General features: G+C 38.8%; 1 protein-coding gene and 1 long non-coding RNA gene across 2 annotated transcripts; both read right to left on the reverse strand.

Annotated features, from left to right (window-relative positions):
• Positions 1 to 10,065: 10,065 nt before the first annotated feature.
• Positions 10,066 to 15,560, reverse strand: LOC125491462. The gene is made up of 2 exons (XM_048633501.1): positions 13,895 to 15,560; positions 10,066 to 10,246 (listed from the first exon to the last, which is right to left on the reverse strand). The coding sequence occupies exons 1-2, from the start codon at positions 14,916 to 14,918 to the stop codon at positions 10,227 to 10,229; spliced, it is 1,044 nt and encodes a 347-aa protein (XP_048489458.1). The 5' UTR covers positions 14,919 to 15,560; the 3' UTR covers positions 10,066 to 10,226.
• A 1,307-nt stretch (positions 15,561 to 16,867) lies between these two features.
• Positions 16,868 to 20,223, reverse strand: LOC125491434. The gene is made up of 3 exons (XR_007268300.1): positions 19,863 to 20,223; positions 17,777 to 19,363; positions 16,868 to 17,277 (listed from the first exon to the last, which is right to left on the reverse strand). It is a non-coding gene; the product is annotated as an uncharacterized LOC125491434 (long non-coding RNA).
• Between the last annotated feature and the right edge of the window lie 5,595 nt (positions 20,224 to 25,818).

Consider the following 25,818-nt stretch of genomic DNA (forward strand, 5'->3'; position numbering starts at 1 on the left):
CACAAATTTACTTTTTTGTAATAAATATATAAGTTTTTAATGAAATAGGTGTTGTGCATTTCTATTAAACTTATTGTGTATTATTTTGTAACAACGGTAAGCTTTACTTTTACTATTTACCACGTCATTACGGGTTAGTGTACATTAACCTTTGTAGAATTTATTTTATGTTTCATTTCTAAATCGAGTGACCATGGTGCAAGAATTAAATTCCACTTAAAATTCTAATTTAAGCAATAGTGATGTGAATAAGTTGTATTTCTGCCAACGCTGTAGAAGATATAGTATGTATAAATATATAAGAGTTGATACTTTACAGTGGTGAGCGCGTATCATGATGATACAAAGTTGAGAGTGTCCTAATGTTCGAAGTTGTCCTCCTTGACTCACTCCGCGCGGCGACGGCGGTGGTGGCGGCGCCCGGGCTGGCTCCTCCTGGCTCTATTGTAGTCGAGCTCGAGTGAGCTCAAAGCACTGACACAATATTTTAACAAGATTAAATTCTCTTCTTGATATACGTTCGCTTTTCGAGTACAACGACTAGTGTTTTTTCAAATATATATGGGCAAAATTCGTAAGTATGAACTTCTATAAAATATCTCAATCAACGCTAACTTCCAAACGTGACTCCACTATCATCAAATTTGTGGACTCCGCGAACCTTACGACTTAACTAAGTTAAATGACCGATAAGATATTTTGTGTAGATACCGACAATCCTTGGCAGCCGCGCAGTCCTCGCCACTTGCACGTTTCATCCATCACAGATCCAGCCTGTTACTTGTAGAGATTAACGCAAGGCAAGAGCGGGGCAAGGGCGGGGGCGGGGGCGGGGGCAGGGACACGCACAGATGAAGATAGAGTTAGGTAGTTGATTGGATATTTTTAGGAGGAAGACCAGCCCCCGTATTTTGTAACTTTTTGAGAGTTAGCAACCGGTGATAATTGGTATCAACTTAGAGACTTATTAACCGAAAACACCAAAAATCTTAGTGAAAGAAATATGCCAGAAGCCTACCAATATATCCTTACATTCAACATAAACGTTTGTGAAATCAGATAAGTTAGTAAAAAGTTATTAATTAATAATGCCTTAAGTTGTCAGCCATTTTATACCAACCAACCCCACTCGGAGTTACATAATACGGGGGCAGAAGTAGAAATGGTTAGAGTGTTATGATTCTCAGAAGGTGTGTATTTCTATCTGTGAATGTTCACCGCTGAAAAAAAAAGATATAAGTTTGGCGTGTGTTATACTTCACCGAACAATAAGACGAATTTTATTAAAGAAATTATTAAATCATTTTATGTGTTTCCTCAATCGTGGGCGACCCACAGAATCAATTATAAACGTATTACCACGGACAAGATGGGAACAAATAAATGTGATCCACGTAATGGCGGGTCCGCAGGGCGTCCCACGTTACTGTCCGTCACCCTGGTCCCGCCCCCCGCGGCCCGCACCCCCTCCACTCTCCGTAATTACACCTACTGTAATTGTTTCAGTTTGCTCGAGGGATTACACGTCGCTGAAGATTACTTTTCATTACAAGTTACTTCAGCGGCTGAATTTTTGTCCTCATTTTCGGCAAGTGCGGGTATTATGGCGTCATATCGAGACCGGGCCGTAAATTGCGAAGGGAAAAAGGCCGGACTGTCGGCTTGACTACTTATAGTACTTATGTTTTTAAAAAAATCATATAAATTGGAACATTGTTATTGTTATCGTGGTAGGTACGATATTTATGGTAGGTACCAACCTATGAACCAGTTTAAACTATGACATAATTATGTTTTTCAAATTAGTATGATAATTTGGCCACCTACTGTAATTATACTGTTTAAAAAAACATTTTTGATTACTTCATAGTTAAAAGAACGCTGAGAGTCAGTAGAGTCACAATGTATACTGTACCCACACTTCCCACCATGTGACCCGGTTTAGAAAATCATAACTTAAACTGCTTAAGCGGCTTACCTACGCAAACTTCATAACCATAAGTAATGCGTTTTCCATTGGGAGTTGAGACAGAGGACCGTCAAAGGATATAAATCAATGAGAGTCAAGTAATGAATCAGTAATGTCGGTGCGGTGTCGTGCCGTGCCGCGACGGAGCCGTGCCGCGTCGGGGCTGTGTCGTCTCGGGGCCTGATTGCAGTGAGGCGCGCGTCGCCCGGCCAGGCCGGATATTGCACGCTGAACTCAAGCCGAGCTATCCGGGTTTTATGTAGTTTAAGGTTATTTTGGAGGCAGGTTTCCTATACTACACGGGTATGTATGGCTTCTATAATGTCTTCTATAATTTAATGTTCATTTAAAATGTCTGCTTATTTCACATAATTTAGATTGGCTAGTACTCACTTAATGGTAGACAGTTATTCCATAATTGAAATACCCCGAGATATCCGAGATGCATAGTATTGTAGTGCATAAGATGTATTGTATAGAATTCGACACATAGAGACGCGTTTCCCAATGACGTCGTATCTAAATCCGTCGGCAAACAGTTTGTGTGATGATCCTGTCGGACGCACGCGCGCTCACAATGGACTCTGTGCAACATAATTAGCTGCAGAGCACACATTGTCTGTTGACGGACAATACCGATACGGTTTCAGAGAGCTGCATTAATATACAATATATACACACTCGAGCGATGTGTCCGGAGATGTTGCGTGCTCGTGGCGACCGCGGCCACCGCAGGACCCACGTCACGCCAACCTCGTTCTTATTGAATTTACCTACCTCACAAATGTACCTTTGTACCGCCTGTATAATTTAAACATTCCTTTCCTGGGTAAAAATACATTACAAGCAATTTCTGTACGCTTTCGTTGATTTACGCATTCCTAAGAGTAAACCGTGTTAGTTGAACAATGACTTCTGTAAAAAACCATTTAAATATCCTATGCAGTTAAAGACCAGTTCATATTTTTTGGCTTTTCTTGATATTATTCTTATCGTCATTGCTTGCAATAAAGCCAACCAGACCTAAACTACATTAAGAGCGAAGTTTGCTTGAATAACTAAACATTTCAAAGCAAACCCTATCTTTTATGGTTGAAGTAAAGTTGAACTTCATTTGTGGAGATTTTCCCCTGTGAATCTTCGCCAGCGAAAAGTTTTGAGAAGAGATGGGTCATTTAGATTAAAACTTTAACGGACTGTGAATTAAGACGAACGTGGCTCATAAAGTAGCTTATGAAGTGATTCCAGGTGATTCCTGTAATTTAGGACGTAATGATCTACGTCCAAAATTACAGGATTACAAGTGCGGCTTTAATTATTATACAATTAAATCTCTACAAGTTATTTTTACAAAATAATAATACTCGTATGTGCCAACTCAATGGTCAGATAATAGATATTGCCGTAACTCAAAGTTCTAAGGTTCGCATTAGATGTTCAATTCTTCAGCCCCAGCCGCCCAGGCCGCCCAGGCCGCCCACGGCACCCGCGGCCTCGTCCAGATAATGTCCTGTAGAGACGCCATTTGTCAACTAACCACTGACCTGCCGAGTCTGCTATTGAAATGAGGTTCTCATAATGTGCCAACGAAACTAAACTACTCTATGATTTAGCATGACATGTACAGTTTATAGAGTGAATTATACTTCGCTTTGTACCTCTATAAAATGGGTAAAACAAACAAAAATATATGACACAATAATGGCATTTATGTAGTTAGTAGAAAGTACATTGAAACCGCATAGGACGGAGAGCGGTCACTTTGTCACGTGTAGGTAGGTATATATCGCAGTAGTTACTGGTAGACGCTGTACAGTATAATTACCAATATTTATTAGAACTCCGAATAGTTCTCCGAAAAACCTTGCTCCAATAGCACAATTCGTCGAAGGCACTGTGCGACGACAGATGTTTCGCCGAAATAATATTTCTCCCCGTAATTCTAGCACTATTCATACGGATGATTCTGCGTACTAATGCTTGTACTAAGTTCGGGTTTTTTTCAAGCAGCCAGTTTATTTATAAGTAGGTAATATCGTCAAAGATTGCTTCAAGTGTTTTCATATTGCCACTGAAGCGTAGGCAGTTTGATTACTGTTGCGTGCTTGTATTGCAGTCAATTTGAGTCAAGCACAACATGCATCGTCTCAGGATAAACTATGTTTACTGAGCCGAGGCCAGCGACATGACCACTCCAGGCGTGTGAGGGAGACAGATCATGTTGCCGTCTCTATTCTACAGTATTGTATTTGTCGTAATTTATTGTTTCAGATTGGTTATTACTATTAAATTTAAATTATGATGAAATTAGCATGTGATATGCGACATGCGAGCTCGAGCAGCGAGCAATCATGGATTTGACAGTCAATTATTATCATTCTGTTTGTGAATGATTTTCAGAGCATGCTGTGTAACGTTTATACAGGGTGGCCCAAAGAGTGACGTCCAAAGGAAAATGTTTGATTCCTTAGGTCAAGGGGTAGCCAAATCACCCCCATGTATGGTCAGCAATTTTTAGTAGTTTAGGAGTTATGATTTTTTTAACAAATTTTCTACGAAAATCGACCTCAGTGGATCAATTATGTTTTATTATTTTTTTGGATAACTTTTTTAAATTATTTTTTATTTTTGTGTCATCCTCTTAAGTTGTTCTTTTAACCATAAAAGTTTCAGCTTCCTAGCTGTAATGTAAGTTAGTTATTTTTATGTCGAAAGTTCAAATTATATCATCGAGCTAGACTGCTCTGAATTTTCAACTTGAAATTAAAAATTGAAATAGATATTCTCATGGTCCCTTATTAATTTTAAAAACTCCGCAAGGTTCCAATATAAAATAAAAATAAAAATAAACTATTGCTTAATGGGGTATTATTTGCAGAAAACAGCCTTCAAAGGTACTTGGGTGGAAATTACGTAATTAGTAAATTGTTTCAGAAAGTTGAAAGATTCCTGTTATGTCATTACTAAGGACTAATTCAGTTAGAAAAAGTATCAAATTAAAGGGAAAATAAAATTATTTACATTTTTTTTTAATTTAAGTTACATTTTTGAATGTAAATTCTTAGTAAAATGTTTAAGTCTGAGTTGTAAGATTTATGAGATAATTGTATTATTAATACTAAGTAAATAAACTCAAATAATTATTTTACACATTTACTCACAATAAATTTTCAAAATGGCGACCTCCCACAGCAATACACTACCTACATCTACGCAAGAAATTTTCTTTAAGTCGCCTATACGCTTCTCTGTTTCATTCAGGTGTCACTTTTTGACAGATGTCACATTTTTGAGAAAAGTTACTTTTTTGACATGTTTAACTTTTTGACAGATGTCATATTTTTTACATTTGTCACTTTTTTGACTTAAAGCGTATAACGTATAACGCGATATTTGGATACTCATAATTTATAAGATACAGTAGTTAGTTATAAAATGAAAATTTGTACATATTTTGTACAACACGAGGAACAATGCGAGGCGGCGGCGGCGGCGGCGGCGGCTGTCGGCGACACACGCCGGCCTCGGAGATGACATTCTCAAACAAGAAATTCTAATCCCTTTGTGGCGACCAAACTGATCGAGTTTGGAAGAGGCAGCGCAGGACCATTGATCGCATGTCGATGCACGACGTGTGTATACTGTGTACAGCTAGCCATAGAGGCGCAGGCTCGAGGTCAACTGGCGATGTGAGGGCTCTCGGCCAGTAATTGGATGAGACGATATCGGCGCAGCAGCGACTGCCCCGGCCTTACACAATCTAGTTAGACGGAGAGCTTCATAACTTTACAGGAATATGGTGACACGTTATAGCTTGTGTTGGTGTATTGGAGTTTCATCACCATGCACAATAGTGGTCCTGTTGGATTACTTAGACTAGAGCTAATTTAGCTTGCATAGCTGAAACCACAAGTTGAGTTCATATTCATGTAAAGACTGACGAGTGGCCGCGCTGACTGAACAAACGAAACTTATCAATGAGGCACCAGACCGAATAAGCAGACGTCAGCAAAAAGCTAGTTATAGTCCGGACAAATTGAAGAGGCACTCGAGAGGCCCGGAGAGTTCCCGGGCCGCGGGCTAACAAGCCGGCCGGGCGCTCCGGGTCCGCAGATCAGATATGGACAATATTGCACCAGCTGCATGAGGACTGACGATACTCGACACTTTCTTAGTGAAACATTTGTTTATTAAAGAATGCTGTACCTCTGTTTCATTTCATTATTGCTAAAACAGTAATCCATATTTTAGTGCAACTTCTATATTTATAAGCTAACTATTGTTATTAGTAAGTACAGATGCAGTGGTACTGAAATTCACACTGTATAGCTAAACTATTGTTTCTAGCTAACCCTCTCTAATCCCCGCAATATTGCACATAGTGTAGTCTCTGAACGCAATCACGGGCTCTCTGTAGACGGATGAACAATAATCTCCGAGCAATTGTAGCAGCCACTCGGCGCTATCCGATCCGCACATGCTCTACTCGAAATAATTCCCCATGCGAACAGTTTTAAGTCCAATTTCGCAAACCGGACCGTCAAGAGTTACAACCCTTTCTGATTTATGAGTACACATTCCTGGGATTCCCTTGAGCCGTGCATATTGTGTTGGCCCAATTTTGTCGGATTTGAATTTTGAATGTAGCGTTTCACTCCATCGCCGTGGCTTTGGAGGCTTCACTTACCTGTTCATCGGGATGATTAAACAAGCTCCGCAAGTTGGAGTCTGCAGACTGGATAGAATAAAGCAATGAGTTCTACCGCGGCTTAATTGTGCAGCAGACAATGGGAGGGACGAGGCGTCCCTGGAGGAGCGAGCAAGGAACTGTGTCGGAACAATACAAGCACACTTTTCGGTTGTCTGAGCAAAATGATTTCGGTTGCAAGATACCGCCCGCCCCGCGCCCCGCAAACATTCCGCTCAGGATATTAAACGCGAGCTCTGCGAATGCATTGTCTCCTGGTACTCTCGGGCACACGAGCACATGCGATTAATCCTTTACTAAGTGGTGTTCTACTCTAGCATTTATGTACCACTCCGTGTAATACATACATTCATCATGCCTATTTGAAATATATAAGGATGCTGAATTGTCCGCCTACAGGAGTCGTGCTAAGCGTAACGTGGTATAGACTATACTTTTTCTATTGACTATATATCTAAGCAATTGACAATGCAGAATGCTGCGATATGTAGGTATTTGCGGTCTCACAACTATTTTTCTCGTACCAAACAAAATACTGTGTACTAATTTCCAATCCTCTCAATGGGATAGTGGGATTCTATTATGTATATTTTAGTTTACTGTGTAACTGTTTCAGCATTCGCTAGTGGTGGACTGTACTTGAGCCGTGTGTACGAAAATGCGAGGACATTTTAAATTGTATGCAGCGAAACAGTTGTTGTGAGACGCTTCTAGTAATTGTTGCACGCGAATGCAATCATCAGAGTGGAGGCTTACACTTTACTTGCACACACCAGCTCTACTACCATTGTATGTGTTCTGTGTATTTAAAACCACTCAATGCCATATTTATATAATGATATTATATTTATGTAGTCTAGATATACATTAACACTACGTTACGTGGGCTCCGAAACGTCAATAGTAGGTAACGTTATCAACTGTTGTCAGTGAGCTGCAGGCGCGCTCGCCGCACTCGCCGCGCGGTCGGTCACCGGCCATCGATCTCCACCACGCAGGTACATCTATCACAGGTGGATTACTGGCTCCCAGCTGCAGGGATATTGGGTAAAATGATCGACGCGATAATGCAGCCAACACCCCGCGCCGACAGCTACATCGTACATATAAAATACAACTTTGACTGCAGATACAAATAGTTTCTGTTGCTATAAATTCTCCAACTCAGCTCAAAGCACTTTGTGTATCGGTCAGCGCTATTCTGTTACAGGCCCCGGTCGAGTCTCGACCCACTCCGCAATCTCTCATAGTGACGGGACTAGCGGTCGGATAGTTTAATGCGATTCTCTAACGCTCACTCTGAAGGCTGTAAATCTAGTGTTGTATTGTAGTGAACGCTGACGCAGCTCGAGATTGCGAGAATATCCCCCCGTGGGCAGATAATAGGGCTTCGCTCCGCCGTAGCCGCAACTCCGTTTGATTTCAATCCCGCCTGGATACAATAGTTGCAGCGGAGATAGTTCCCTGCGGAATGCAGCGGGCGGCGGCGGCGGCGGCGGCGGCGAGGAGAGAGATATTGCATCACGAGGCGCGCCGCCGTGCTGCTTACACCAGTCCCGGGAGCGGCTCATTGACATCTCATTTGTTTCCTGTGAGCCACATAGCGTGTTGCAGCAGCGCCTCTCGGACTGGCCCAGCGGGGAAAATACTTGTCAAGACAGGAGCTGCCATGAAATTGAATAGCGAGAGATTAACTCAGAACCCTTCTACTCGGTTGACTCACGCGCTACTCAGTTGTCGCGTATTCATTTAACTATTTATATGAGTAAACGCGAATATCTGAACTGTTAATAATTAATAACCGTGATTAGTACAAACATACTAATCACGGTGACGAACTGAATATGGGATATATCATAAACAAATTAGTTACTTAGTATCACGCACACGTGATGACCGATCAGTCTAATAACCTGATCGTCTGAATGTCAAGGATAATCCTGATGTTCTTAGGGGTTTCACCCCAGTGGCCTCCAACCTCCCCTATAGCCACCCCGTGCCTCGCTAGCAGGGTTGTTCCCTGGGACTGATCACATGGGATTGTTTCCCCTGGCGCACTGAATATCTAATCTATCTATTATCACACGGTACGGGTACGGTATGTACCTCGTACCTCCTTTAAACCTTACATTATTAGCTCCTTAGTTTCCTTACTCATTATAAACACAATTGGTACATCAAGAAATCAAGTGTAGGTATAACTTATCAATCATAAACGAGATATAAAAGGTAAGTAGAAAGGTCACTTAGCTGCGCACTTGCAGTAACTGGCTGTTGTCTGAACCGGGCCATCACGCCCGCCTCGGCTCCCCGAGCCTGGGCGCCTCGGCTCCGCTCCGCGGGGTCCTCTCGCACCCACGACACTGATCACTCCCTCACTCTCCGTCTGCTCACCGCGGCTGCTCACAAAAAGTGAAAAGCGCTCCCGCGCTGCTCGTTTACGTGGATAAATTAGTCTACCGTCAACTCGCCGATATTAATATTAAGGCTCGTCTACACTCAGAATAATTATCTTGATTATTCTGTGAGTCGAAATCGGTACAACTCCCGATAATTCGGGACACTCCCGCCGAGAGAAAAATTTCTATGAGTGAGACGCTATTACCTATTATAATATAGGTCATAAGTATGTAGGATCGTGGGCGTCATCAGGAGGCGGGTTATCCATTTTCAGGATTAAAAGGGTTATTATGTATCGGTTACATCAGTTTATTCAATAATAAATGGAGATAAAGTAATTTACACACAGAAATAACAATAATCAATCATCAGATACACAGTAATAAAGCAATAAGAAATCGGGCAGAGTAACAGTGTGCTAAGTGCTCGATTATAAATAATCGAGCAACTTAAAGGTCAGTAGAATTTACACAGCAATAAAGAAATAATCAAAAGCAAAAAAATGGCAATATAAAAGTGTGCTAAGCACTCGATCGAAATCAAGTCACTTAAGATATGTGGTACGAAGTTTATTGACTAGGTACAAGTCAGCATAGGTAGGTACTAAGACCAAGAGTGGACCGACAGTTTTGCCGGGAGCAGAATGCAAGCAGAACGCTCTTGAGTCAAGTCAGAAACGAGACTGCCTTTTCCAGCAGCCGTGTGGGCTATTTATAGCAGAGCCCCCACTTGCATTCATTCCGTGCAACTCTGTCCGCTGACGCTTGGGGGCGCCACGTGTTCACTTAATTTAAACAAAGTAGCAATTATTATGAAAACATCACAAGTAAGGTAAGTAAAAATAACAAATTCCTTTAATTAAAATCACACAGGTTATTTAGAAAGAAGAATCTGTTAAATTACTCAACATTATTAATAAAATGTTATGTCGTGATACCTCAGGTATCATGACAATTTCGTGGAATAACTTTACTTAAAAAAAACTAGGGAATCTTATAAAAAGACATTGTAAATAATTATTTTCGTTACACAATCAGTAAGAGATTATTTAGAACTAAACTAAAGCTTCTTAAATAAAAATCAAGAAAGGAATAATTAATAAACTCTGTACATTACAATATTATGATCCGACACGGCCAGAACTGACAATCACACGTCCTCGTGTTGATCTGTAACAAAAAGTAGGAATAACTGTTCGGCCTTTCTGACCAACGAGTAAAAAAAAAACATTAGAAGGCCATCAATAAATTAATACCATTTTATCTCAAAGTACTGAAAATACAGTTCGTGCCTTTATTTTATTGGAATCAGAATAAGTTGCTGTTGTCATAAAAATATCAGCAAATCAAAACATTGAAAATCTAATTAATTCATGTTTCACAAACACACATATCAACCATAGTCAAAAAAAATTATAATAGGACAAAGTCCTCTAGCCGGCATTACCCCGTAATCCGACGAAAAAAAAAAACATTAGGACATAGTCCTCTAGCTGGAATCACCCTGTGATCCAACGAATATTATAAGGACAAGGTCCTCTAGCCGGAACCACCCATGTGGTCCGACGAATCTCCTTAAGAGACACAGGTCACAACATCACCACCACTCATCGCGCTCTGATCGATAGTTACGTTTATCGCAGTTACGACTTGCAATGGTGCCTGTTGTACCAATAAAGTAGCTATGGTATGTTTATGATTCATGGATTAAATTACTATTACCAGTATCACCACTATTATCATCAGCATCTATATCATCATCGTCATCAATATCAACAGGAACTGAACTTTCAGGCATCTTTCTAATTCTGTCATGTGCATACTTATAAGTTCTATTGCCAGTTAAAGACTTCAACAAGTATCTATCGCCCTCTAATACTTCAATTACTTTGAAAGGTCCTTTAAATTTGGGATCAAGCTTAGTTTGATTCCTTTCTTCATTTTCAATTAACACATAATCTCCAACTGAGAAATTTGTAAATTTAGCTTTAGATTTATCAAATCTAATCTTATCATAACTAGCATTTTCAGTAATCCATGAGGCTGCCTGCTCTCTCACTTGCGACAAGTTAACTTCAGATTCATCATCAACATTCATTAAATCAAGGGGTCTAGCAACACGACCAATCATAAGTTCTAAAGGACTAGCTTGAGTAACTCTGTTAACGGTGCAGTTAAGAGCCAATTGAACATCACCAATGGCATCTTGCCAAGACCTCTCACTTGTTTCTACAGCCGTAAGCATACCCTTCAGTGTTCGCATCTGACGTTCTACCTGCCCATTGGCCCTACATGACCCTGTTGCTATCAAATGTAGAGCAATATTATGTGAGTCACAAAATTCTTTAAAGTTCTTACTAGCAAAGCAGCGGCCTTGATCGGCAATGATGCAAGTAGGGGTACCAAACAAGGATACACTAGACTTAAGGGCTTTTATAGAACTAGCTGCATCAATTTGAAGAGTATGATATAGCAGGATATACTTTGTGAAAGCATCAATCAGTACTATGATGTATTCTTTTCGGTCACTTTTGCCACTAAGTTTTCCTGTTACATCTACGTGCACAGTGTGCCAAGGTATATTAACTTTAGGTATGGGATGTAACTCGGCTTGAACTTTACCAGAATGAGATTTTGAGACTTTGCATGTTACACAATTATCAACAAATTTTCTGACGTACTTAGACATATTCTCGAACCAGTAGTGTTCATACACTTTTTCAAGAGTCTTTTCCCATCCCAAATGCATAATCGACTCATGAATGTGATTTATAACTGACCACCTAAGTGCTCTAGGTACAATAGGCAAACAACATGTTTTACCTTTACGTTGAATTTTGCGGTACAAAACGCCTGATCTTAATTCATAAGTTTGTGCAACTTCATCAGATAATGAATTATCATTTAGCTTAGAAATTAGCAAGGATACTTCAGCATCTCGCTGCTGTTCAGCTAAAAGCCAATTACTGGACAGAGTTGTTATATCAACGCGCTTTTTGGTTGGAGTTGCTAACGTAACTTGGGGCTCAGGGTTTGGTGTCAGTGCATTGACAGGCGATTCAATTTGACTGGACGGATTTCTTGAGAGAAAATCTACGTGTCTCATATTTTTACCTTCTCTATAGACAATATCGAAGTCAAACGCCTGAAGGTATGCCCACCACCTGTGCACGCGAGGGGTTAAATCAATTTTGTTCCGAGAGGCTTTAAGAGAATTGCAATCAGTAACGACGGTAAATTTTCGCCCTTGTAGATAATGCCTAAAGTGTTTTATCGCGTTAACTACAGCAATTGTTTCCAATTCATATGAATGGTATCGGCTTTCTGCTGGTGTAGTCCTTTTACTAAAGTACTCAACGACATAAAGTTTATTATCGACTCTTTGAAAAAGGATAGCACCGTAACCATCTGCACTAGCATCGGTGTGCAATTCGACAGGATGTTCAGGGTCATAGATCATCAATACAGGCGCATCTGTTAAAGTAGAGATAATCTTTTGCCTAATCTGTTCATGCTCATCTTTCCACTTTAATGTTGCCTTTCCTGTTGTAAGTAGAAACAAGGGCTTCATTACTTGAGAAAAGTTAGGCACAAACTTTCTGAAATACGATGCAAGTCCTATAAACTGCCTAAGTTGGTGAATGGTTTTGGGTGGTTGCAAATGTGTTAGAGCTTCTATTTTACGAGGATTTGGGCGAATTTCACCGGCTGTTACTTCGTATCCTAAGTATTCGACTCTTTGTTTTAGAAAGGAACATTTATCAAAGTTCAAAGAAAATCCAGATTTTGATAGACATTCAAGGACTTCTTTTAATCTTTCTAATCCTTCAGAGGGGTCTTTAGAAGGGATCATTATGTCATCTATGTAGATAATAACATAAGAATACACTAGTTCTCCTAATGCATTTGTCACTGCCCGTTGAAAAACACTTGGTGCATTTCGCAGACCAAACGGCATTGCCAAATACTCAAATTGACCATCCGGTGTGACAAATGCTGTCATCTCTACACTATCAGGGTGAATAGGGATTTGATGGAAGCCACTACAGCAATCCAAAACTGTATAGAATTATGCACCACACAGCCTAGCAATTTGATCAGCTATAATTGGCAAGGGGAATTTATCGGGTACAGTGTTACTGTTTAGCTCTCTGTAATCTACGCACATCCTATCTGCTCCGTCTTTCTTCTTAACTAGCAAAATCGGGCTTGCAAAAGAAGAACAGCTTGGTTGAATAATACCAGCATCCTTCATGTCATTAATTTTTGATCGAACTAATTGCCTTTCTTCAGGTGTAAGTCGGTAAGGCCGACGCTGAACAGTCTTATTCGAATCTATGAGTCTTAATTTTAGTTCACCTGAATTCACTCTAGTAGTAGGTAGTCCATCCACAAATGACTTGGAGTACTCTTGAAGAATTTTTATCAATTCAGGTTTGTATTCAGTTGGAATGTCCGTATTTACGTTACTAAAATTTATGGGCTCAGAAACAGAACACTGATCTACCACCTTTACCTTCGATAGAACTAAACTGTTTTCAGTCATTGTTATGCTAAAACCTAGTTTTAATATTTCACGTCCTATCATTATGTCGTGTCTCAAAAATTCATCCGGTATAACATGAAACAAAACTTCTAAACGAAAATCGTTAATTTCGACTTCACTTAATATTTGTTCGCTACACAAAACATTCGAATTTCCTATTCCAGAAATATTGACTACAGCGGCCTGGCGTTTACCACTTAGTTTGAAAGTTTTACTTTCCCTAATGAGAGAACATTCAGCCCCAGAATCATAACAAAATGAAAATGACTCACTAGATTGTTTCATCACGCCGGTGATGGGTTGAACCTCGCAAGATTCGACTCGGCGCTCTACTGCAGGTCCACTTCTCGAGCCAGCCCCTCGGGTCCCGGCAGGTCCAGTTGTGCCATTGCTTGGTCCAGCTGCGTTCGGACAGCTTGGTGCGATGTGTCCAGACTGTCCACATCGGTAGCAGACGACATCCGTTGGTTTGGTCCAAGGTTTAGTAGATGAGCTGGATGAAGAAGTCGATTTTAGTTGTGCGGCCCTTTTACGACACATGTTAGCTTTGTGACCAACAATACCACAGTAGTGGCAAACTGGGGTAGGTAGTTTAGAACGTTTTGGTTCTGAAGCGTCAGTATTTTCAGTGGACGAAAATTTTCGCTTTAATTGCGTGAAAACATTTAATTCTTGCTGTAACTTCGTCCTAGAAGTTACGTCGGTGGTGTGAGCAAGATGATGAACACGGGAATCAAACTTTGACACGTGTGCGAGAACACTAGCAACGGCTATTTGTTCAGTAGTTAGGCCATTCCACTTGGTGATTAAAGAGGAGACTAAGCGACTTGCATAGGCTGCTAAAGCTTCTCCATCTTTTGGTTGGGTGTTTGTTAGTTTGATAATGGTGGCTGCACTAGTTTCTTTTAGATCGAAACGACAAAGGAAAATACTTTGAAAATCAGGCCACGTCATGCCAGAATATGAGATCTGCGAAAGCCATGAAGATGCACTCCCTTTCAAGGCTTTACTGAGGGCAATAATCAGAGGAGCACCTTGGAGCGGTTGCTCTGATAAGATGAGATCAACAGTATTGCTCCAGGCACGAGCGTCAGAATCAGGTGTATCAGGGTTGTATTCAGGCATAGAAATCGCAGATGAAATTGAGGGCCCTTTAATAGCTTCTATTAATTGTTTCATATTACGGGTTTGCTGCTCAAACATTAATCGCCATAGGTCCTCAGTCCGCGATTCAGCCCGAACCGATCCCACTTCTGATGTAGGATCGTGGGCGTCATCAGGAGGCGGGTTATCCATTTTCAGGATTAAAAGGGTTATTATGTATCGGTTACATCAGTTTATTCAATAATAAATGGAGATAAAGTAATTTACACACAGAAATAACAATAATCAATCATCAGATACACAGTAATAAAGCAATAAGAAATCGGGCAGAGTAACAGTGTGCTAAGTGCTCGATTATAAATAATCGAGCAACTTAAAGGTCAGTAGAATTTACACAGCAATAAAGAAATAATCAAAAGCAAAAAAATGGCAATATAAAAGTGTGCTAAGCACTCGATCGAAATCAAGTCACTTAAGATATGTGGTACGAAGTTTATTGACTAGGTACAAGTCAGCATAGGTAGGTACTAAGACCAAGAGTGGACCGACAGTTTTGCCGGGAGCAGAATGCAAGCAGAACGCTCTTGAGTCAAGTCAGAAACGAGACTGCCTTTTCCAGCAGCCGTGTGGGCTATTTATAGCAGAGCCCCCACTTGCATTCATTCCGTGCAACTCTGTCCGCTGACGCTTGGGGGCGCCACGTGTTCACTTAATTTAAACAAAGTAGCAATTATTATGAAAACATCACAAGTAAGGTAAGTAAAAATAACAAATTCCTTTAATTAAAATCACACAGGTTATTTAGAAAGAAGAATCTGTTAAATTACTCAACATTATTAATAAAATGTTATGTCGTGATACCTCAGGTATCATGACAATTTCGTGGAATAACTTTACTTAAAAAAAACTAGGGAATCTTATAAAAAGACATTGTAAATAATTATTTTCGTTACACAATCAGTAAGAGATTATTTAGAACTAAACTAAAGCTTCTTAAATAAAAATCAAGAAAGGAATAATTAATAAACTCTGTACATTACAATATTATGATCCGACAAGTATATGTATAGATCAGCCACCGACAAATTAGACCCTTCTCAAAATTTTCGTGTTTTGATTTTACGTCTATATTAATGCCTGTTTCATTAATAAGCAATAAAGCATACATCGGTAGCAATCTCTAGTTTTGGCTCCTTTGCTACAAGTTCCTCAATTGCACTTCTCCTTTCGTACCATAACAACATTCCAGTAATTCAAGCAATTTTCTATTGCAAGTTCTATTTGATACTTCTACTATGTGGCTTCTATTACAAATAATAGTTCATCCTATTTTTCTATTATCTTTTATTCTTACTACACCTCTTCTTTTCTTACTACACCTCTTCTTGCATTTACATTTATTACTGATATCTGTCACATAATACACACGACTGTACTGCAATTTTCTGCTTTTAGCTATTTTTCCTGTTGACTTCAGCATGTAGACACTTGAACACTCTAAATCTTAATACTCAATCAACGATAATCTTAAATCAAATAAGAATTAGCAAACAAACTATTGTGACAGTTTACTCGGGAGCTGTGGCTGGCCTAGCCGAAACCAAGGGAAATGCACAAAGGTTCTACTCGAGAGAGCCACGCACAGAAACATCGCCCCCTCTCTGCACAGAATAGAATAGAATACATCTATTTCAACACACAATAATGTATTCGGTGTCGACACGTCCCCCATATAGCTAAATTAACACTTCAGACTAAACAATATAATCATGTCATATTCTTATCATTTATCTTTATTAATATTGTATTTATTGTTTGCTATTCTAAGGATATAAATATTAGTAGGTATCCCAAATGAATGTTCAATGTACAACAACTATATTAATCTCTTCATCTATAACCATACTGTAACTCAATTTTATTATTCTATGTATATGTATTTATGTTTTGGTATAAGTGGAGTGTTAGCTACTACAAGCTATTATCTTGAACTACGTTCGAAGACCCTCCCCGGCACAGAAAAACTTTTAATTTGAACATCTAAGCCTTAGCTTTTATTATAACAAGCATTAGAGTAAATTTCTGTGTATTGTAATATTTTACATTCTGTAACCTCCATCATTATGTCGCGCTTTTGAAAAATGGCTAGCTAACGGAGAGGTAGAAATGAGAAGCCAGGGTTCAGCTTGACACAAATTTATTTATAGGTCAACGTGGGTTAGGCCTACACTACACGATCAGTCAGTTTTCAGTTGGCACGGATAGGGACTCCCCTGGGTCGAAGAGTATCGGCGTGGAACCCCGATAACGCGACCGGCGTGGAAGTCCTCTTCTCCAGTGCCCAGGTAGGTAGGCAGGCAGGTCACGTGGCCGTTGCGTGCGCGTGGCGTGTAGCTCGGCTGCGCGGCGTGGTCAGCAACACGAAGGTAGGGGGTTGCCGAACCAGCACGTAGAGGGCGAGCCGTAGAAGTAGGTAGAAGTTCCGTGCAGTCGGTAAACCGTACCGTGGACGTAAGCGTGAACCTTGGAGTAGTAGCGTGGACCTTGGACCCTGGAAAAGATGGAAATCCAACGCATCAGTACACCGTTATCGTCTAGGTTCCACATACCGTCATCAAGACCTACAGCAGAGTACCTAATCTAACTTGATTGAGGCGGCAGTGGAAACCAGAACGGAATACCTAACATTAATTTAAGAAAGACTAGAAATTATTACAAAAGGCCGAAAGCGGTAGACTAGCTGCAGCATAATTTGAATAAAAGTATTTAATGCATCTAGGCAAGCTAGCGTATTCAAAAAGATAAAATAAAAGAAACAGGAAAGCTGATGAAACATCTAAATGATAATGCGTAATTGCATATCCGCCATCTTGGCTATTATACGAGTAAGTGCGCAGTAAGTTAAGTTAGCTAGCGCGTAAGCAAGCGAATAAAATAAAAGGGAAGCTAAGTTACACAATTTGATATTAACACTTTTAGAACATGATTAATACACGTTTAAGGCACAAATAGATTCCTAAAATGAGCTAAGCAAGTCTGATCACACTTACCCAATATTGGGGAAGACACACACACGATACCACTGGTAATGTCTAGGTCATTCGACACTTTAGAGCGGGCTAGGCACCTAGAGGACTGCCGTGAGGTAGGGTCACGCGCAGTCGATGCCGTAGCCCGTGGACGAATGATCGAGAGCCAGTGGTCACCGAGTGGGGCTGCCGCGATAGTGGGGACAAGAACAAAAGACCGCTTCGCTGTCTAGGGATGGGAACGCGTCGATAATTTGAAGAATTATCGACGCCGAAGATTAAGTTATCGATAAAGTCGATACTTTTAAAAAGGGAATTTACAATTAAATTATGACGTTATTTACTAATATGTAAGTTATTTATTTGGAAGAAATAAATAACGTTACATTACCCCCCTTTCTGCCCAAGGATTTTGACCTCCTACAAGTCAAAATCCGCAGCTTAGTACTTATTCATGTTTAAAAAAAACTACATACACATTCATACTTCTCTTGCAAAAATCTTTCATACTTTCAATCATAATAAGCCTTATCAAACATTTAGAGAATAATAAGGCCGCCTTACATTCAAAGAGGCAGCAAATGTAATAATCCGCTGTCTCAAGCAGAATCATTATTCATGAAAAAAAATTCTATAGTGAGGGTACAATTATAAAAGAAAGTTAACGATTTTAAGTCAATACATTTAAAACAAGGGATATAGGGTAGATGTCAATTATTTTAAATAGTTAATTTAAAAAATTGATCCTATCCGAAAATCTAAAACTATGGCGAAAAGCGTCATTTTTAAAACTACTGTGTGATCAGATCTACTTAACTTATTGATTCCGTTCTGTTACAAAATCAATTAAAGTAGACAGTTTTTCTCAAGTACACAATAAATTATAAAAGCAAAGCATAAAAGATGCAGCTGAAAAGAAAATGCAACTATTGTACTGTGTTGAATATGAATAAAATTTAAAGAAACAATCAAATAAATATTTTAAACAGAAAATATTATCGATATCGATAGTTTTAAATTTATCACAGAACTAGATTACAAACACAGTACCACAGTTACGAGGTGTAGCGGGAATAAAATAAATTGACAAAAAGAAGTCTTTACAAGTTGCACGCACACAAAACAAGCTACGTTACCAACCAAGAAATGACTGACCGTTAGAACCACGTGGAGGGCGCCAGTGTCGCGCTTATGAAAAATGGCTAGCTAACGGAGAGGTAGAAATGAGAAGCCAGGGTTCAGCTTGACACAAATTTATTTATAGGTCAACGTGGGTTAGGCCTACACTACACGATCAGTCAGTTTTCAGTTGGCACGGATAGGGACTCCCCTGGGTCGAAGAGTATCGGCGTGGAACCCCGATAACGCGACCGGCGTGGAAGTCCTCTTCTCCAGTGCCCAGGTAGGTAGGCAGGCAGGTCACGTGGCCGTTGCGTGCGCGTGGCGTGTAGCTCGGCTGCGCGGCGTGGTCAGCAACACGAAGGTAGGGGGTTGCCGAACCAGCACGTAGAGGGCGAGCCGTAGAAGTAGGTAGAAGTTCCGTGCAGTCGGTAAACCGTACCGTGGACGTAAGCGTGAACCTTGGAGTAGTAGCGTGGACCTTGGACCCTGGAAAAGATGGAAATCCAACGCATCAGTACACCGTTATCGTCTAGGTTCCACATACCGTCATCAAGACCTACAGCAGAGTACCTAATCTAACTTGATTGAGGCGGCAGTGGAAACCAGAACGGAATACCTAACATTAATTTAAGAAAGACTAGAAATTATTACAAAAGGCCGAAAGCGGTAGACTAGCTGCAGCATAATTTGAATAAAAGTATTTAATGCATCTAGGCAAGCTAGCGTATTCAAAAAGATAAAATAAAAGAAACAGGAAAGCTGATGAAACATCTAAATGATAATGCGTAATTGCATATCCGCCATCTTGGCTATTATACGAGTAAGTGCGCAGTAAGTTAAGTTAGCTAGCGCGTAAGCAAGCGAATAAAATAAAAGGGAAGCTAAGTTACACAATTTGATATTAACACTTTTAGAACATGATTAATACACGTTTAAGGCACAAATAGATTCCTAAAATGAGCTAAGCAAGTCTGATCACACTTACCCAATATTGGGGAAGACACACACACGATACCACTGGTAATGTCTAGGTCATTCGACACTTTAGAGCGGGCTAGGCACCTAGAGGACTGCCGTGAGGTAGGGTCACGCGCAGTCGATGCCGTAGCCCGTGGACGAATGATCGAGAGCCAGTGGTCACCGAGTGGGGCTGCCGCGATAGTGGGGACAAGAACAAAAGACCGCTTCGCTGTCTAGGGATGGGAACGCGTCGATAATTTGAAGAATTATCGACGCCGAAGATTAAGTTATCGATAAAGTCGATACTTTTAAAAAGGGAATTTACAATTAAATTATGACGTTATTTACTAATATGTAAGTTATTTATTTGGAAGAAATAAATAACGTTACAATTATTGTTATGCTTTCATATTGCCTTTGTCAGTTAAAATGTTGAACCAACACATACATGGTTCAAGGGCAAATATAGGAAGTTAACAGCAGTTCAAAGTTAAAAATTGTGATTTGTATTCGACTTATTACGTCGTTGCCCTATGGCAAGTCTTTTATCCTTACGACTATTCGTATAAAACAGTGCTAGTTATTATAGATTGGTAATGATAATAAATGCTAGCAAAACAACAAAATCCATTTTGTTACTGAAATACCTAGTGAAAGCAGGTATACTTATGTCTGTCCGTCTGCCATAAAACATTAACTTAGTAGTCATCAGACTCTTATAGTACGCCTGAACTTTAGGAGTGCTATTCTGTCTTTTCATCCCTTCATATTAGAATACCATTAAAGAATCTGTCTCTTTATCATTAACAGATTACGATATAAGTTTGGAAACATTCATTGCAACAAGTATTTGTAATAGGACTAAGTTGCTGGGAATATTTTGTGACAGTAAACCCACATAAAAGTCAAGAGAAGTCCTGATCATGAATAAGATACTTTAGTATATCTAAACTGAGGCTAACTCTCTCTTGGTCTGACACTGGACTTGGTTATTATACAGAGTTTGATGACACGGTTAGTCATACACCGATACTGATGCTGATACTGGTTCTGATACTGATACTGATATGCAATTATATGTTCTGTCTATAGTTCTGTTCAACGTTCTATGAAAGTTCAGATGTATGGGTAGGTTCATTACTTATAAATTAGCTCAACCTTTCCAATTACAACGGGCACTGACTTTGCCACTGACTCTGACTGTGACTCTGACTGTGACTCTGACTGTGACTGACTGTGACTCTTACTGTGACTCTGACTCTGACTCTGACTCTGACTCTGACTCTGACTCTGACTCTGACTCTGACTCTGACTCTGACTCTGACTCTGACTCTGACTCTGACTCTGACTCTGACTCTGACTCTGACTCTGACCCTGACTCTGACTCAATGAACAAGTATAGTAGTACCCATTCACTATAAAATGCACACAGGTTACCATTTGCATATCTGTCTACCGGGATCCCGGACAAACTTTATGCTTTTTTCAATACCGGTATCGAACGTTAATACCGGCATGGAAGTAACACCGGAATCGGACCCTTTTAGGCTATAAATAAAGCGATTAAGATATAGTTAGCCTTGTGTTCCTATATACCACGAAAGCCCACTTGTTTCCAACCGTTTAATGCAGTTTTCGGACGTTGGAAATCTACTGTTGTCCATGCGTAAACGAAAATCAATGTAAAAAAATATATATTCTAAAATATAAACTCTAATACACAATTGTTGTAAGTAAAACTTTTCTTGTTTAATTTGGTCCTACACGACCTTTAAACACAATATATGCCATTTATTACAATGAAGTCTAATACCGGCACCAATACCGGAATCCCGGTATTGAGTTGTAAATTTAAAAATTTATCCGGAATTGTATGCCCCAATCTGCATACCTTGCACAAAGGTCTTCTTATCTTATCTTATAATTACATAATATTTCAGTTACATCCCCATTGGGCCTCAAATATTCATTTCATTTATTCACACTAAAACACAGCCAACATCATGTGCATCACATGTACCTACATGTGTTGCACATATTCTATCTATCCTTCTTCAAGCCTAATACATAGTACGTAAGCACCAGTTTGCACATCCGTTATCTAGTTAGGTAAGTAAGTACTCAACATTTAACATGAAAATTGTTAATCTTTAATTTTAATTGAGACTTAGGTACACTTTTGCTTCAACACTCAACACTCACACTACTTAAACTTCTGACTTATACAATATTCTTCTGATATAACATCTGTATGTTAAGGAAACATAAAGAGGATTACCGTCTATCTGTCTATTGAATTCTTCTTACATTGGTGACGTACGTACGTACCCATGTATATCTACATATAATTCTGTTCTTACGTAGGTACTTTACTTTATGAGTACCAATACCACATGCTAGTTAAGGTCATGTGCATTATATGTATACAATTATACATTGTATACCACACATAATTGGATTCTAAAAATGATACAAAATCTAAGAATATTGCAGATCTCAATGAAAGGGATGTGTTTATATACTACTTAGTTATCCATACTATTTACCTATGGCAAACTTGTTTTTATAACTATTTTGGATTCAAAATAACGTGAATCTGAATTTTATCTTTGATGACTGATTTAAGTCTGTGGTGGTCTATGTCTTATATCTAACGTTCCTCTATATCAGTACTGTTATAAGTTTATAACCATGGATTTAAGACCACGTTTCGTAAAGTAAAACTCTAAATTAATAATCGATCTACTGTACCATCATGATATTTATCATTAAGATTTTAGTTACTTTGTAGGTATTCCACATTGTCAATGAGTAGTCTAGATTAACTTCTTAACTAGATCTGAATTCTTATTTCTTAATAGCATTGCTTTTGCTGCAACTGGGCTATTTTACGTGCTATTACTAGAATGTTATAACATTAATCATAGCAGAACTTTCATAAAAATGGCCAATTTTACGACAGATTTGAATATTAGCTAAATAACTCATTTTAAAAATATGGTGAATACCACATACCACAATGCAACGTTCTGAATGACTGACTTAACTTGATCTCTCTGTAAAGGCAACTTACTGTTACTGATAGGTCATAACATGCAACCATGCAAGTGTTGTCGCGCTACTTTATTACTTGTTTTATAATTTTAATGTGATATAATTCTAACAGCTGTAACGACACTAATCAACTTCATCTCACATACTGTTTCAACTTTGATGAAACTGAAACTACTTATTTTCGTCTCGGACTCATTGACTAAAACTTCTGAGATCACTCGTGATCCTTTAAATTATATGATTACTATAAACATTCTATAAGGTATATATCTTGTTTACGTTGGCACGTGATTGTGTGCCCCAACTTGGTACTTATATGCAAAGAAAAAGAATAGTCTTAGTTAACCCAGTATTCATATATCTAATTTCATCTGAGTATATCAATTTTACAGTTTGTTTTCCTTTACCTTCAGAAACTTTAGGTTGAAGGTACAGTACTTAAGCAACTATACAGACTTATGTTACGTTTGGTCTGCTTGAGAAGAAAATCGCAAGAATTTATCTGAAATTTTACATTGCTAAGATATATGTAAGTATAAGTAAGTATACTCAGTAAGAGTACGAGTTTCAATACAATGACAATTCAAACACTCTTAACAGTATTGGGCACAATGTGAATCATATTCATTTTTAAGAGGAGATTCATTCTCCGATATTGGCCACCCTGCTTGGGTATTAATAACCAAAAACGTTCTTTGATTTGTGAGCTAAGTACTTTAAATTCTGATCTTTTTCTGAGTCGCTCCTTGGTTAAGGCCATTCACTTGTAACTAAAGTTTAACGCTTACTGAAATCTAAACATTTTAAAGTTCACATTGAACTAAAGTAAGACATACATTTAACTTCTAAATAACTTGAAGCTTTATTATATTATAAAGCAGAATTAATTGAAATAACTTCAGAGAACAATATATACATGGGTATAATTTTCATTAACTAACAACTTCACTATTCATATTCGGTACAATTTTTTGAATTTAATTACTTGACTCCATGTCAAGAGATTAATCTTGACCGTCTAAGAAGTTCAGTGGAAATCCCGTATGTGCACGTGCAACGCGGACTGCGCCGTGGCGGCCGAACTCAGATACTTAGTACAAGTTCTACCAACTTTCACGATATCTAATTCTAATATCCTCGAATTATCAATCCGAAGAGAACTACAAAATGTTTGGTAATAGGCAAACTGTTCCTTTCGAACATCTGGTATAGGTATATTCTTTAGCTCATAGCTTTTCAACTGGTTATTCTCCCACAAGCAAGAGCATCACCTGAGTTTTGTACTACTTATCATCAAATCAAAAAATATTTTCTGGGAAATCCTTCATTAAACTGAACCATATTCAATAGGCAATAAAAAACAAATTTCTTTGCAAATTATTTAGACTGCAACAATGTAACATAACAAAGAAACGGGCGGTGGCGCCAGCGCGGGCGCCTGTTGTCTACTCGCCTCGTACTGTGACTTGAACCTTTACAAGTTTCATTTCATTATAAAATTGTAGAATTTGTGCTTCATTTATCAAGGATAGCATTAACTATGTAACATCTTTGCAGTCCAATAACTTGTGAGCAACCATTTGATTATCCCGATGGCGTCTAATTCAATCACTAAATATCTGAATCTGCACCATAATAAGTGCCAGGAATAAATTAGGGTAACGTAACGTACCTAGGGACATTTTTGACTACCCCAACTTTGAATGAAGCTATCGCAGCGTACAACTAAGATATTAATGTGAAATTTTGTTTATTCGGTAGGATATATAATCTATTATCACTAGTATTTGTGCTAAAGCTTTAGTGTGGCCAGATTTTATTAAATTAAGATAAAAGTAAAAAGGCTTGTTTTGACCCAAGGTACGTTACACGTTTGTACCTTGGGACACTGTTTCCTATAGCTTTGTACTATGGAAAATGCATACTTGTAAATAACGCCTTATATCTCTGTTCTTATTGATTTACTGCATCTCTCTTCTGTCTAGTTCCACTCTGGCACTAATAAGAACAGAGATATAAGGCGTTATTTAGATGTTTGCATTTTCCATAGTACAAAGCCATAGGAAACAGTGTCCCAAGGTACAAATTTAATCGCGTCCCAAAGTACAAAAAAGCAATATTTAACCAAAATTTAAATATCTTTATTTTTAATTAATAGGAATCTCTCAGATAATTGCCATGTCATAAAATTAAATAACTGAAAAGTTATACGTGACATCCGTGTCTTTATTTTGAGCATGCCTCAATGAGATAAAGCAACACAAAAAACTATACAAAAGCTACTTTTGACTCCAAAAAACTTCATATCGTCTTCAACACACACTCGATGCTGGTATGATCACGAGACTCACTAGTTTTGCCAGGCGAGTAAAATACTATACCTAGGGTAGAATTTTAATGTGTTTATTTAGCCGGTTTTTAAAATACAATCAATGTCCCGAGGTACAAGCGTCCCAAGGTACGTTACGTTACCCTACTCACACACGCTATGATATATTACTCAAAAAATTCACTAAATAGGTATATCTATAATACTCAGGGAAAAATATATGCTGAGTGAACAGATTGTAGACTACAATACTCATTATCTAAAAGTCACATTTCGGTGAACGGACTGTACTATCACATTATTTCAGTATGATAACTAATAAATTCAAATCTGACTTCGCTCATTTGCAGGTCTAAATTTGATCAATTGCTAACTGCAAATTGACATACTGCAAAATTCCAATCATAATCCTCTCAAATATCGTATGCCATCCACTACTGGAAGGATCTTGTCACTATAATGTTACGCTACTCTAAAAGCGACTCTAATGCATGTATCATTTAAACTCTCAAAGGTTTACTTCAATTTATAGGTACTTGTAATTTCATCAAATACTCAATAAGTAATGCTTAAATCAGTCAAATACTATTGACTACTA

This window comes from Plutella xylostella, chromosome 5, assembly GCF_932276165.1.
Source record: "Plutella xylostella chromosome 5, ilPluXylo3.1, whole genome shotgun sequence".
Taxonomy (NCBI): domain Eukaryota; kingdom Metazoa; phylum Arthropoda; class Insecta; order Lepidoptera; family Plutellidae; genus Plutella; species Plutella xylostella.